At 47.2% G+C, this 16,263-nt stretch overlaps 1 protein-coding gene across 1 annotated transcript in view; it reads right to left on the bottom strand.

Moving 5' to 3' along the window:
• The window catches only part of DDX31 (DEAD-box helicase 31), a 468,302-nt gene that overhangs the window by 258,225 nt on the left and 193,814 nt on the right, over positions 1-16,263 (bottom strand). The window contains exon 15 of the mRNA XM_069609310.1: positions 745-804. Coding sequence (XP_069465411.1) covers positions 745-804 — 60 coding nt within the window. The remainder of the gene's footprint in view (positions 1-744; positions 805-16,263) is intronic.

Genomic DNA, 16,263 nt, shown 5'->3' on the forward strand with positions numbered 1-16,263 from the left:
ATGAGGGATGGCAGGATCCGGTCAGAGTAGGAGGTTGGCCTGAGGACCTTGAACCAGGATAGTGAGTGCGTGTTAGACATTAATGATGCAGCATGATGAGAAGAAGCCCACCAAGAGGACTTCCCACTTGGTGCCACCATTAATTGGAGAGGATGTGAAAAGGGAGAACGTAGAAGTCCATAGGTCTGGAGAGGGGACAGAGACCATCATTGAAGAACTCCTGACATAGGTGTCTTCGATGGGAGCGTCTTCAAGAAGGATGCACCTCTTCCTCCCTTGCAGTGATCACTGTTATTTCAGTAATGGGACCCATAAAGAGCTCTAATAATGCACCTCCCCACCCCCGCAATGAACCCCGTCATTTCAGTACTGGCACCCCCACACAGCTCTACTAATACACCAGAATCCTGAGCTGCAGCATGACCCAGACAGACAAAGGCACAGAAGCCTACACACCTACACTGCTCTGTCAGAGAACCTCAGAGCTGAGCTGCAATGTTCCCTGCGATTCCAGTTTAGGGCCCACACAGAGCTCTGCTAAGCAGCACATCGTGCTATTCCAGTACTGATGCCCCATGCGGCTGTGACAGTGCACCCACATCCTGATGAAAAGCAGACTACCTTTGAAAGGTGCATGGTCGCTTGGTGGTTTCTATGGCTCCTATTGGGTACCTACACGTTTCTGAGCGCTATATGAAAGCGGAGAGGAGGCGGCAGTTAGACTTTTTTTTTTTTTTTACTTACAGTACAAAGCAAGATGCCGTCCCTGCACTGGGAAAACTCCAGAAAAACCTCTGTCCGTTCCTAAAAAAACAAACAAAAAAAATCAGAAAAGAAAAGAACGTAAATGCATGTTTTTAACTGACCAGCAATTGAGGAACAATCTCAGATCAGGTGTCTTTACCCCAGCCCCCGCCTCCTCTAGACACCTACCACAAAGAATTCAGGCACAAAAGGGCACAGTGGCCAGGCCCGCAAATGGACCATTACCAACTGGGGAACCACAATGCACAGTTAAGCGACGGAAAGGGGAGCGCATAAATTCGGGTTCCAAACCAACGGGACCCACTCTTGACCCCAGCACCTGCGCCCCTGGAGACTGGTGGAGAATCACAAAGACCTGACATAACATTGAAAGTTTAGAATTTGAGGGAAAATGGAAGCCGAGCCTTCCTACTATGGAATGAGTGGCAAAATAAACAAGTAACACATCCACACTGCTTTCAATTACTTTGGACGCATACAAATAGGTCTTTATAAGTCTGGCTAAAGACAGGTTCAGCTCTCTGGCCCTACTGATCCATTGTTAATGAAGGAACAAGTATTTAAGAACAGGGTGCCATTTCACAGAAAATGAGTTGCAAAGTATGCAGTAACAGAGCGGGGGCATTCCAGGGAGCACGTACATTCACATAAGAGCATTGTCGGATTGAACGATAAATACCAGTTGATGAAGGGGTAAGAATAGGGACATAAAACCGGGAAGAACATTACAACATTTAGAACACTGAGAGCCTAGTAGAGGGCAGTATTTACATATTGACATACAGTAGCCCTGAGGGGAAGAATGGAGGGGAGGGGAGATGAGTGGTTCGTTTAGATAGAAGGCTATAAGGTTTTTGGGGGGCACATTTGATGGCTTGCAGGGGGAGTTTCAGCTTCATTTAAAAGGATTCAACAGACGAGATGGCTCTGATGGTCTTGGGGAGATCATTCCAGAGAAGTGAGTTAACTAGGGAAAAGTAGTTCAAGTGGGATCAGGTACAGAGGCGGCGGGGGTAGGGAGGGGACACTGGTAGGCTGGAAAAAGACGAGGAGCAGAGAGTCGGCAAAGGAAAGTACAGTGGTAGGGATGGACAGACAGACTGACCATGGGTGAGAGGCCGAAGAGGTCAGCCGGAAAGAGATCTAGGAAAGGAAGTGGGGTTGGCATTGAAAGCAGGGAGAAGGAGGACTTCTGTCTTAGGGAGGTTAGCATGAGGCAACGCAGAGCCATCCAGTGCTAGATGGCAGATAGGCAGCTGGTCATGGATTCAGAGGTACAAAGGTGAAGGAGGGGAAGGCGAGGAATATTTGAGCATCGTCAGCAAAGAGGGGATAGTTAAATCCAAAGGGGGAAATGAGTACACCGACGGAAGAGGTACATAGGGTCAAGAGAAAAGGGCCTAGGACTGATCCTTGAGGAACACTCATGAGAAAGGAGTGTCTTTCTAATGAAAAAGGAACTCTTTCTCAATACATGTTGTGCATGTGGATCCTTAGTATGTGGTGTGCAGTCTAGCAAGGAAGCTTGAAAGAACGCAATAAGCAAAAAGCGCAGGCAGCAGCGGGCATGGTTAGGCTACTGGGATTGATACCATGCACCACTGCCACTTGTAAGGTTTCCAAGCCCTCTGGCACATCTGAAAGGGGGTGGAGTGAGAGGGAAAATGCGAGATAATTACGCTGTTGTACTGATGCACATAGGCTGGAAGTACGCTGAGCATGCAGGGTACTTCCAAGGTGTGCTGTGTGAAGAGCACAGACGCATTTTTGTCCAGAGGGGAGCCTTGTGTGCCCGTGGTGCTAGAATCCTACTCCTGGGATTATGTTATGCAAATTGATTTTAGTGATGTAGTGTTCTGTTCATTGAGGTCTCGTGGGAGGTTATTTGACTGCTGTGCACAAGTGGGTTAGTTGGTACACGTTTTGTGTGTTACAGCGTGCCCATTGGGGAGGTTAGTGGAGAACGTTAAGATCGATTAAAAAAGAAATCCTGGGGATGATTTTGAGAGACCACCCTATTATGGTTAACAGGGAAGACAGAGTTTAGCCAAATCCAATCAAGGTACGTTAGCAGAGTGACAAGGGTTAGTCTCCTGAAGGGTGTGGAAGGGGTCTAGGGTTACATTGAGTCCATACAACACAACCAATAATTCCAGTTAGACAGTTAAGTACAAAGATACAATTTTCAGGACTTTAAAAAAACACACTAAGCACATAAAAATATCTAGTTATTGTCACAACAGTCCTTATGAAAGATATATACATTCACCCTTCGGAGATATAAGAAAGCATTTGATTCAATAACCAGTGAAACGCAGTTAGGTTTCAGATGCATTAGAATGAGAAAAGTCACTTCAGGATATCCATACAGCAGCTTCCCAAACTCTTACAAAGTCCAACACTAAGATGGTTTGGGACCTTGAGCCCAAATGTCATCGGTTCCACAGCATATACTTCACGGTTAAGTCCATGAAGAGATTGGCAATGCCAGTGGTTATGATCGAAAGAATCAAAAAAATTGATAAAGTTCAGGTAAAAAAATGCACTCAATCCCATACACTTGAAAAGATCCAACTAGGAATCTTTGACCGGGCCTCCACTGACAAGCGTCAGGAAAGAGTGCATTTAGGAACAGGTCTTTTCACCCCTGTAGCCATAGGGAGGATGGGGGGAGACAGACAGGTATGGTAACTTACCTCCCTGACGCTCATTTCTCCAGAGGCCCCCGCTGGTGTACCGGTTTCTGTGGAGGACAATCTTCTGAGCTTGGTCCAGTCGAGGAAGGCGCAGGGGTCGTGAGCACAGAGGTCTCTTTCGGATGCAGGATTTAGTTTTGGTCAGTCGCCGTACTTAGCAATTGGTTCCAGACAGCATCCAGTAGAACGCTCAAACAAAGAAAAGATGAAGATTTCTGCTAGGCAGATCACCTCAGGATAACTTCAGAAGTGAGGAATACGAGTTGCAATGTGAGTCGCCAGGGTCAGGCAGCAACATGTGACCCTTAATGGACGAACAAAGGAGCAGGCCATGCACGGCTTCTGTTGAGGCAGGAAATCTGAAAATGCAGGAGCAGGCATCTTGTTACACAAGTTGAATATCATCCAATTTCCAAGAATGCATTCGGAATGGCGACTGCTGCAGTGAGGAAGCCCAAGAGGAGGCCGTTTAGCCCACTGGTTGATCCAGGGACACCTACATATGAGCAGAAGGCGCGGATCCTCAAGCAGGGGTCAAGACTGGTGAATCGCACTGGTCCAGGGGTCAAAGCACAGACATGGGTCTTCTTGAGATCAGGCAGAGGAGCAGGGCTTCACCAGGACTTCCCCGAGTTGTTGCCGTTAGCTAATGGGGTCATCATTGGGTTGTCAACTGGCTGCTCTTCTTCTTAGAGGAATAGGCTCCAATGATGATCTGTTGAATGGATGCAGGAGCCCTCCTTTTTTCCAATATTTGAGCTGGGAACTTGCGGGAGCCCATCAATGGTAACGGCCTGCACCATTCAAATAGGCAGTGGCTATCCAACCATGGATAGCCACTGGCCCAACTATCTGCCCAGCAACAGACATTATGGTCCCAGTGCACATGCTAGTGACTGAAATTTCCAGCCTACACAACCGGGCTTACACACAAACCGCCCCTTTTTGCACTAAAGCAGTAGCGTTCCCTGAGAAAGGGCATTCCATATATGGCCTTTTCTGGTCTGAAAGGGCAAGAAGAGGGCCCAAGAACAATATGCCCAAGGACGTGTAAACATCATGGTACAGCCATTGTAGGGTGATAATGTCCCGGGAGGATAACTTAAACGGCAACGTGCGCGCCTTGGAAGCAAGACGACACAAAGCAACACAGATCCGATCCCCGGGTCCGCGCTTAGAAACCTCTAGGTGTTTAAGCGCGTTATAAATACGCAACTAAGACAAAAAAATAACAATTACGCAACTGCAAAAAACGAACAATTCCTGTAACAGCGCCTCGATGCCCGTGGGCTGTGTGAGCGCTTTAAAAAAATGCAAAAATAAATCAATAAAATAATCACCCATAACAGCCATATGTTGTAAATGCAAAAGTACACAAGCAAACCTCCCAAAACAGTAGAAAAAATAACAGCTGCCACCAGCTTGTCCTAGGCACATTGTAAAAGCAACCAAAAAGCCATTACAGAAAAAGTTCAGGATACAAAGTATCCAACAGCACTTCACTGTAAGGTGATGTGTGCAGTTATAACAATACAAGACATTCACAAACAGAGACTTAGGGCCTCATTACACGGATGGCGGAGAACCATGGCGCTATTAGCGCCATGGTTCATGCCGGTAAAATACCGGCACCGCCTTGGCGGAAAGGGGAATTACCGCCCCATTCCAAGGTTAGCGGGGCGGTAATTCCCCCCTTCCACCATTGCCCTTCCCCATTCCCATTTTTGCCCCATAGGGCATAATGGGAATGGGGAAGGCGCTAATTACGGTACCGCAAATTGCGGTACCGTAATTAGCTCCCCGGGTCCCTTTGCGGGTTGGTTTTTAACGCCTGCAAAAAGCAGGCGTTAAATTCCCCAACCCACAAAGGGACCTCGTAGTAAGGCGGTAAGGATTTACCGGTACCGGTAAAATGCCGGTACCGGTAAATCCTTACCGCCATCCGTGTAATGAGGCTGTTCGTGTCTCTTTCCTGATGGTCTTGGGGACTGATCAGTTTCCCCATAAGAATGAGCAAAAGGGCAAGGGAAGTAAAGTAGAATGCTCTATTTACCCCAAAAAGTCAGGGCAGGAGTCCAAACAAAGCAAAATGAAAGGGTATCGCATAGACGTAGAAGTCTGATAGCAGCAAAAAGAAAATCTTTCCTAACAGATGGCTAGTGGGAAACTTAAAAGCGTCCAAAGGCGCCATCGAAAAAAACGAAATTAAAAACACTTCTAAATGTGTAGGCAGAAGCCAAGTAAAATTATGAACTGTTGAAATTGGCCGATTAAGCATGGACATTGAGTGTTTAGCGGTAGTGGGAAAGTGGTTCGCCTAGAAGAGGAAGAGGTTGAAGAATTGTGGAAGAAGTCCTGTTCAATCTAATGACGGTTGCCTGTAAAGCTATTGGAAGAAACGTGTAGATTTGATGACTCAAACGTGTCTCCTTGAACACAAGGATGCCTATGAAGGAATGCCACTGGTTATGAATTATAAAAGTCAACACATCCTGGACCAGGCCTCCAACGACCAAAGTCAGGAAAGAGTGATCTAGGGACAGGACTTTATGGCAATGTAACCCTATTGAGAACGGGGAAGGGAGTTTGGGGAGGACAGAAACTGGTAGATTAATTTACCTCCCGACTCAGATTTCTCCAGTCAACACTTCTGTTGTTTCAGAATCCGGTGGCGATACACTTCTGTGCTTGGTGCCTTCGAGGAAGGCCCAGGGGTCACAGGTGCAGAGGTCACTTTCAGGCGCATGATTGATCGGTTGGTCGTGGTGCTTAGTAATCTGTTACAGACCGCTTCCAGTAGAACATCCAAATGAAGAAAGATGAAGGCTTTCTCTCGGGGCAGACTACATCAGGCCACCTCCAGGAATCGAAGAACGTCTTCTAAATCCGAGTCACCACAGTGAGGCAGCGGCAGGCAATCTTCAATGAACACACAAAGGTGCAGGCCCAGAATAGCCTCCATTCATGCAAGAAGGCTGTAAATGCAGAAGCAGGGGTCTTGTTACACAATGTGAAGATCATTAAGTTCAGAAGATGAAATCGGAAGGCTGGCGGCTGCAGCGACGAAGTTCAGGAGAGTGCTCGTCAGTTCATTGGTTGGTCCAGGGGCACTTCCAAAGGCTCACAAGACATCAGTCATGGAGCAGGGGTCAAGACTGGTTTTTGCTGACTGGTCCAAGAGTCAAACCATCGGCAAGGTTCTTCTTGAGATCAGAACCTATGAGCAGGGCTTCACCGGGACAGCATTGAGTCGATGCTTGTCAGCTTCATTGGTCATCCTCAGGTCGGCAGTGGGCTGTACGTCTTTATAGAGGTCTTGGCTCAAACAATGATCTGTCAAATAGCTGAAAGATCCCTCCTTGTATCCAAGATTTGGGCTGGGAGCATGCTCATCAATGGTACGGATCTGTACCAGTCAAGCAGGTAGTGGTTGGACAATCGTAGGGAGCCACTGGCCAAAACACCTGCCCAGAAAGAGATTTAGGCACCAGGTATGTGAATTGGGAATAGACACTCCCAGCACACTGGCGCCACACGGACACACACCCTTAGCATGCGAAAGCCACAGCTTTCTCCGGGAAAGGGCATTCCATACAAGGAATTTCACAACCCGAGAATGCAGGAAGAAGGCCAAATAACAATACGGCCAAAGAACAAGCGAAAAAAGCTGATGGCACGGCTATTTTAGGGTGCTGGCCACCTTTAGTAACCATTTGAAGTAAATGCAAAAGTGCACAAGTAAAATGTCCAAAAACTTTAAAATATAATTGCTGCCACCAGCTTGTCGTAGGCACATTGTAAAATTAACCAAAAAGCCATTATAAAAAAGTTACTTTTTATCCTAACTGCACTTCACTGTAAGGCAAGGTGTGCAACTGTAAAGCTACACAGAATTCACAAAGAGACATAGGGCCTCATAAGTATGGCGGTCCGGAAATAAGGATGCCGGTAGCAACGTACTGGCACCATGTCTGGACCGCCATAATGCAACAATACCGGTAGGGGCCACGGATAGCTCCTCCCCCCCCCACCCCGACAGGCCTGATCTGCCGGGTTTTCAGGCACCTACGGGCATGGTTGTCACTAAAGCACTGGCACAATTAGCAACAGTGCCGTTGCTTCAGTTACCCCAATTCTATGGCGTCCTACAGGACGCCATGGAAATGGGGATTTACCATTACCGCTGCTGCTTGCGATATCCTGGTGGCACAAGGATATCAGGTGGCAGTAAGGGTATTACGGAGTTGCTGGAAACCCGCCGCCTACATGCAGGTTTTACTGGCAACCCCGTAATGAGCCCATAGTCTCTCAGTACTGACAGTTTTAGGCACTAGTCAGTTTCCTCTTAAGAATGAGCAAAGCAGGAAAGGGAATTGAAGCAGAGGGCTTTACTGACCTAAAACTTCAGGAGAGGGTCCAGAACAAGAAAACAGAAAGGGTGTCCCATATAATTCTATGGGAGGAAAGCAGCAAAAAAAATCTTACCTAACAAAAGACGTATGCCAACCACCCCTTATTTAAAGTGCTGTTAAATATAGGCATTTTATTAGCAATGTACAAATTGAAGCGTGTCCACACTGCAGACATCTGGATGTGATCCGCTGGACAAAACCTTGAACCCTGTCACAGCAGATTTAGCACCATTAGTATCCAACTCAAGTGCACTTGTATCCTCAGAACTGTAGGACTAGTTACTTAAACAAACTGCTTGGTTGGCTTGTTTTTAAACATGGACTGTTTAGCAGGATATGGGGCACTAAATATACTTTTTTAAATTGCTTTAATTGATTACAATTTTTAGCAAAGAGTATAAAATTCCATCCAATTTCGAAATAAAATACAATGAGGTCAATCGTCCAGTCTCCCTATTTTTGTTTGATTCTTTTGTCCGTAAACGAGACAACTGCTATCACGAGTGAAGTTTTTCCTCCACTCATCAGGATGGCCCAGCAGTCCTCTGTGTCAAGTGAGGGGAACTTTGATATCAGCTGACCGAGTAGTTTCGTTCTGTCACCAGTTAAACCTGGGCAGTGTAGCAAAAGATGTTTCAATGTTTCTACACGGTCTTCTCTGCAAAATCAGCAAAGGTGCTGGTTGGATTTAGCTCGAATTGCAAGGACTTCGTTTGTTGGTAAGAGTTTCAGACATGTTCTAAGAAATTGGTCATGATAGAATCTATTCGGAAACTTTTCTAGGTAGCCTGGAAGTGGTTTTGTTTTCGTGTCTCCGCCGTCAGGTGTGCAATTGATGGGTAGCAAGCGGAGTTTGCAAAAGTAGTTATCCAATCGTTCTCGCCTACCTTTAAATATACTTTTGCAATGAAGCCAGAAAACTATTCTAAAACTGTTAAGCACAGTGTTCCCTTTAGGAGGGCCAGGTGCTTCACCCCACATAAGAGTTTGCAGCAGTTATACAATTCAGTTTATGGGGAGCAAAACAGCTGATGTTGTCAACATGACACTGAAAGTATTTTTTTGGTCAAGACAAAACATTTTGGTGTACCGCATCCCTTTGATACAGTACAGGCAGCCAAGGGGTGCTTGTCTGATAAAAATGGTCTGCATACTGTGACTATTCACTACATGCCGTCACTTCTCCCCGAGAAGGAGCCCTTTCCCATGAGGCCAGGAAGGTGAGGCTGCAGCTCGATAGTCTCCCTGGGGGTTGTATAATGCGGGAGGAACTCATGAGGACGGACTCACTCCCTATCCCCCAGAGAGAAGGATGACCATCTAGGGTATAGCCCTTATGAGACATCACACCCCCACACACTCTAGCCTCTCCTTCTGCTAACCTCTCTGTAGAAGGAAGACCTATGTACTTTTGTAAAGTAGATTGACCATCTGCGAACCACCGCACCATAATTTATTGAAAAGCATCGCAGAGTATTGCATCTTTTTTAAAAAGGAACATCGACATGGGCATGAGGTCCCACCTGTTTTTGGTCTGCCGTGAGGGAGCCTTACAAAGGCGTGAACACAGAACAAAGAAGGTGTAAGATGTTTATGTTACTTCTACTCCAAGAGGGGAGGAAGGGTGGGCGCATGTGAATCTAAGCAGATACAACGGTGAGTAATGCATGTCTTCTGACATTTGGCAATCTGCATAGATCATATGCTGTGCATAGACTAGCAAGCAGTACCCGAAGATGGTGGTGGGATGTGTGAAGGAACAGTGGCAAAGAGATGTCTTAGCACCACTTGTCCCACCTGAGACTCAGACCTAGAGTGTGTATCTAGGCAGTATTGCTGTGTAAAGGTGTGTACAGAACTCCAGGTTGCTGCTTTACAAATGGATTCAAGAGGAACATTTGCAATTAATGCTATGGAAGCCCCAGTGCCCCGAGTAGAGAGTGCTCTAGGTGTGAAGGGCAGATCTCTCCTGGCAAGAGAGTAACAGTGTGATGCAATTTACAAATGATTTGGAAATTAGCTGATTTAGAGACAGGGTCCTCTTCTCTACCAGCTGCCACAGAGACAAAGAATTGGTTTGTCTTTGCAAGTGGCTTAGTCTTTTTAAGGTAGCATATTACTGCCCTCCTCACATCTAGTGTATGGAGGCTTCTTTCTGCCAAGTTAGTGAGATTTTGAAAGGAAGTGGGAAGTTCGATAGATTGGTTCACATGTAACTTCTAGATGAATTTAGACACCAAACATTGGTGTGTGCGCAAAACCACCTTGTCTTTGTGAATAGTCACAAATGGTTCCTGAACTGAAAGGGCCTGCAGTTCACTAACTCTCCTTATCAAGGTGATGGCCACTAAGAAGGCAGTCTTATAGTAGAGGGGTTCGAAAGGAGGCCGCCTTAATCTTGTGAGGACAACATTCAAGACCCATCCGGGAGTTCGGTTGGAAATAGGGAGATGCAGTCTTTTAACCCCTTCCATAAAGGCCTTAATGACAGAAATCATCCACCAGGAAACATTAAGCTGGGACGTGGTATACACACAGAGCAGCCAAGTGGACCTCTAGGGAACTGAAAAAAAGTTCAGAGTCTATTAGGTGTGTTAGGTACAGGACAATATCTTTGGGGGAGCAGTCACTGGGATTGACGTTCTTACCATTGCACCAGATAAAGTGTTTCCACTTATTGGAATAGCAGTACCCGGTGTTGGGTTTTTGTGCTTTCCCGAGTATGTCCATACATCTCTGAGGGAGTTGGAGGTGACCAAACTGTATGATTTCAGGCACCAAACTGCTAAATTCAGTGTCTGGGGACACAGGTGCAGCGTTTCACCTTGGTCTTGCGATAGCATGTTGTACGGGCATGACAGTTTCCTGGGGGGTAGGGGAGGGACGGACATCCTCATGAGGTGGGTGAACCACCGTTGCAAGGCCCACAAGGGCGCCACAAGGATCTTTGTGACTGGTTCATGGTGCATCTTGTACACTATCTTGTTGAGAAGGGGAGTCAGGGGTTGGAGGGGACGTAGGCTAATCTCCCAGACCATGTTATCCAGAGACTGCTCTCTTTGGAGCGTTTGAGGGTACCTGGAGGCCTAATCTGTGCATTGAGCATTCGCCAGAGTTGCAAACAAGTCAATCTCTGGGAAACCCCATTCTGTAAAGACATGGAGTACAATGTGCTCTTGCAAGCCAAACACGTGCAATACGGGTAAGTCAAGATCTCGGATGAGCACGTCTGCCAGAAGATTGTGCTCCCCTGGAACATGTTCTGATAGAAGGAACGTGTCGTGTTTGAGCAACCATTTGCAGATGTTCTTGGATATCCTGGACAGCCCTAAAGAATGAGTGTCCCGTGTTTGTTCAGGTCGTACATGGCCGTGGTGCGGTCTGTAAAGACGAGAACTGTTTTCCCCTGAAGGTGAGCCTGGAAGGCTTTCGGTGCTTTGAACAGATTGATGGAATTGGATGCTACGCTGTGCGCTCCCCAAACCAATAGAGATGAGTCTGTGGTGAGAGTGGCCAGAGTGGCCTCAACTGCGGGGGTGGTGAAGGCTTTCCTTTGACCACTACTGCAGAGACTGAATGAGGGCTGCTGAGGTAACCACTAGATCATCCCACTGGCCTGACACTATTGGTTCGAGTGCCACTCCTGCATGGGGCGCATGCGTAAACGAGCGTGAAGAACTGGGAAGATGCAGGAAGCCATCATCCCCAGCAGCCACATGGCCTTGCGAATGGTTACCAGGGTACATAATGGGGGATCTGGAACAGCATGTTTTGAACCCTCTTGTTGCAGGGGAAGATGAGCCAGTCTCCTGTCTGAAACAGGGCCCCCAGAAACTGTTTGACTTGGCTGGGGACCAGATTGCACTTCGTCTCGTTTATAGATAATCCTAGATTGAATAGGAGATCTGTCTTCTGGGTATTTCCCAGGCATGTTCCGTACAAGTCTCTGGTTATGAGCCAGTCGTCGAGGTGAGGGTGCACATGGCTGGACTGCCTGCCCAGGTGAGACGCCGCTAACGCTAGTACCTTTGTAAACACCCTTGGGGCTGAGGCAATGCCAAAGGGGAGAACCTTGGACTGATAGTGCTTGTCCTCTATCTTGAACCAGATGTACTTTCTGTGTGCTCGCAACATTGAAATATGAAAGTATGCATCTTTCATGTCCAATGTGGCCATGTAATCCCCCTGCCGGAGCAACACGATTACTTCCTGAACAGTTGTCATCCTGAATTTCGGAGGTTTGACATACCCATTTGCAGGACATAGCTCTAAAACAGGGTGCATGGTTGGATCCTTTTTGGGTACAAGGAAGTATATTGAATAATTACCCTTGTTTACCTGGAAATGAGGGACGACTTTGATGGTGCCCTTTTCTAGCAGGACCTGGACCTCATCCAACAGGATGCACAGATGGTCTGATGAGTCGTCTGCTCACGGGTGGATGGCAGCAGGGTCGATGGAGGAATTTGATGCAGTGCCCATGGGCGACGGTCTTGAGTACCCACTGACCTGATGTGATCCACCTGTACTGCCCAGTCACTTGGCGATGGAGGTCTGGGAGCCTATGGAAGCAGAGTTTCTGCCTCTGCCTTTCCCCACCGACAAAATACTCTTTGTTGAGGGGAATGGAATCCACTGGGAGCTCTGTCCAGAGGTCCAGTTGGAGCACGCTGAACCATATTGTCCCTGGGAAGAGTGGGAGAAGGACTGCCTGCGAAAAGGCCCAGCAGGTGTTGAAATTGGCCCGGTGGACGAAGGGCTTGGTCGAGATTTTATTAAGTATTGTGCTCTTTTTTGGAGGTCTCCAGAGACTCATCAACCGCTTTCCCGAAAAGGTTGACTTCCTCCACGGGCTTGCTGATCAAGGATACTTGGGTCTCTGGTTTAAAGCCTGAATTTCTTTAGCCGGGCGTGGCTTTTGAGAAGGGTCCCCTGGACAAGGACACGCCCTGCAGTTTCAGCAGAGTCCAAGGTATTTTTAAGAATATTCGTGGCGACTTGCCGTCCTTCCGTAGCCACGGCCAAAAGGCGGGTGCGAACGGTTCTGGGACTTCTTGGAGGCCCTCTTGGATGTGACCCCACTGAGCGTCACTATAGCTCGATAGGAGGGTGGTATTATTGGCTATTCTGGAGGAGAAGGCAGCAAAGTAGGTTACACACTTGCCAAGGGTGCACAGTTACTTGCTGTACTTGTCAGGAGGGTATTCCGACAAGGACAGTGGTACCCCATCCCTCTTCCGTGTAGTAGTGACGACTAGGTATTCTGGGTTGGCATGGCCCCGGATGTACAGCAGTTTCGAAGGAACCGGGCGGAAAACTTTCTCCACATGTGGATTAACCGCACGTGTGAAGGATGGTGCGAGTAATGAAGGGGCCAGACGCTTTTTGATTGAGTTCAACAAAGTGATTGGCTTAGCTGATCAGGAGTCTTTTCCTTAAGGATATTTTCCATGAAGTCCGAATCTGGGACGGCTTGTTGTGTGGTAATTTGAAAATGGTCAGCAGCCCTCTTTAGAAGGTTATTCAACTTCATCGTGTCATCAATAGGCAAGTCTCTGGTCTGAGGAGGAGGAGAGTCCAGACAAATGTTTACTGGGTCAGTCATGAGGGGGAGTAGTAGGCCACATGCCCTGGTCATCTACAGGGTTCCAATCGGGGGCCTGATCAGTAGGATTTTGCTGGTCTTGGCCAGTGTCTTGGGCATAATAAATGTCTTGACTAGGGTCACCTGGGTCATCTAGTAACAAATCCACTTGGGATTCAACCAGGGATGAGAATTGAGCACCTGGGGAGTGGAGCCTCCGATTTAGGAGGGACAGGACAGGGGGTCAACATCCCTATGTCTTTTCAAAACTTCATCTAAGTGGCACCAGAAATTAATTAATTAACCATTTCATTAATACAAACCTGTCCCTGGTCCATTCAGAGGAGTCTAAATGTTCAGGAGGGGGGGTGGGGAGGGACGGCCGTGCAGGAGGGACTGGGTCCTGGTGCAGGGCTTCAGAAAGAGGAGTAGATGCAGAAGAATAGTCCTCATCGGAAAGAAAGGCTTTCTTGGGGTCCAAAATGTGTGAAACCGCTTTGGAAAACTTTTCCCGAAGAGTGGACCTGTCTGGGTGCACCACGAACGCGTCCTCCGACGACACTGTGGCTTTCGATGCTACTGCGTCGGAGCCCATAGATTTAGTGGGCGTGCCCGATACAGAAGCAGGTTTACCGCCATGTGAAGGCTGCAAGGGCATGTGCGCAGAGGGCGTCCAAACGTGTGGTTTGGAATGCCCCGCCGAGGACTTTCACAGGCCTGCGGTCATAGAAGCGTTCAACGGCTCAGCAGAGGGAAGGCTAGGGGTTGTGTGTGCTAGAGCAGGTGGTGCGTGTGTGTCTTTGTCTCCAGGATGTGTCTTCCCCCATGGCACCGCCGGTGGCATGCTTATCAAGCCCTCAAGCTCCCCCGTAGGTCGGAGCCTCGGCTGCTGACCGACCCATCTGAGGCAACAGCGGGAGAGTGACTCGCAGCCTGCACAGCATAGGCCACCCATCATTTCATACGCCCGTCTTTCTGGGTATTGGGCTAAAGAGCTTACAGGCTTTACAGTTATGCTCGTCGTGATTAGGAGGGAGACACCGATTACATCGATGATGGGTATCTTACCAGGGGACTTTGCCGTTGCAAGACAGGCAGAATTTAAATGGCGTCTTCTCCATAGCAGAGGGAAACGGTAGCCAGACCAAAGGAAAGGAGAAAGAAGGGGTGAGGAAAAGGCATTCTCAAAAGAAGACAGTACGAACAGGTCCCCATTCTCCCTACTGTAAAGGCCGAGCGGCCAATAATGCGTGGAAAAGTCGCAGAGCAGTCACTGGATGGATCGTCAACAGACAAAATCAGGTGTCGAACAGCCATTGAGGAGTCGCCGAAGGTAAGCGAACTGCTGAAGAAATAGGAAACAGCAATAGAAAACTTACGAGCGCCGCATTATGTGCGACCGACTAGATAGGTGGAAAAAAACAATCTGTGGGACCTCGATGCGTGAAGGATTTTGGGTACACTACACGTTAGGGATAGTGTTACAGTCACGCCAATGTCGACGTCCCTTTTCGATCTTTGAAAAAAAGATGCAATACTGCGCGATTTCCACTAGATGTCACACTATATGCAAAGCATGTGATCTAAGCAGATTCACAAACAGACTTATTTATATATATTTTTATACTGGGTTGCCAATATGTGTTTCGGCCGCTATTAAATGCCCTGAAGACGACCTAAAGAATATAGTTGGTTAGTCAGGTTTCAGTGTCAACCCGACGAATACATGATTTCTTGTGTTTCATCAGATGCTTGTATGGGTAGTCAATATTCTTTATCGACTTGAACCCCCTTAGAATTCTATTCCCTTCGAGATGTGCGATTCGCAAAACTATCAAATCTATTGCTTGTATAATCATTCAGGATTCGATCACAACTCATATTTCCTTCTACTTGAAAACACAAACATATTAAATTGTGGTCTCATCAAATCTTGTACTATATTATCAACTCCTCCATATGCTGGGTCATAAGTCCATTTCAGTGAGCTTTTGATGCCCAACTACCATTTTAGGTTCAAAAGGAGCCCCGCTTTTTTCAATAAATTAGGGGGAATTGTCGCAGATGGTCATTAATGCGATTGTTTTGTCTAATTTGGTGACCTTCAACTAGTGTCACAGTTTATGGCCAATGCGGACTAAACCCATGACCAGACACACCCTTACATTACACAGCTCAAAGGTGTCAAGGCAGGTTTGCCTTTCCATATGGAGTTATTGGGAAATCTTTGCCTTTTCGCGTCAGTTATGTGAATGATTGGTGCTTTCTGCATTCGTGTTACACAAAAGGCTTTATACCATAATGTACATCAGCTATGACGTCATCCTATGTGGCAAACAGTGAAAACCTATCGGGCGGAGGGATTGATTATAGTCTATTTAGGTGTTAGTATCATCATTGGATATTTTTAAACAATTATAATTGGATGCCCCTTAACTGGTAGGCACACCTTGTACTACATCAAACTACGTAAAATACTGATAATAGCATAACAGCAGGGGATAGGCTTCTGCAACAATGTATGGTTCACCATCACATAGGCCCTCATGACTGGTTGGCACTCTTTCAAACCTTGGAAATTCAGCTCGTTTCCAGCAAGTAAACGAAACCAAGGTGCAAGGGAACAATGTCAGACAACTGCTTTTCTTAGCTAATTAGCCTACTATCTCATCGGTTGGGCCCTAAATCAAGCTTCTTCTCTGTAGGTGACCTTGCTACCTTCGTCTGGAGCTTCATGAATAGGCCTTGTCTTCTGTTCCTGCACCACGTGTGAGGAGACCATGATTGTGTCCATTCTGTCCTTTTA

This window comes from Ambystoma mexicanum, chromosome 8, assembly GCF_040938575.1.
Source record: "Ambystoma mexicanum isolate Mex_15411 chromosome 8, UKY_AmexF1_1, whole genome shotgun sequence".
Lineage (NCBI taxonomy): Eukaryota > Metazoa > Chordata > Amphibia > Caudata > Ambystomatidae > Ambystoma > Ambystoma mexicanum.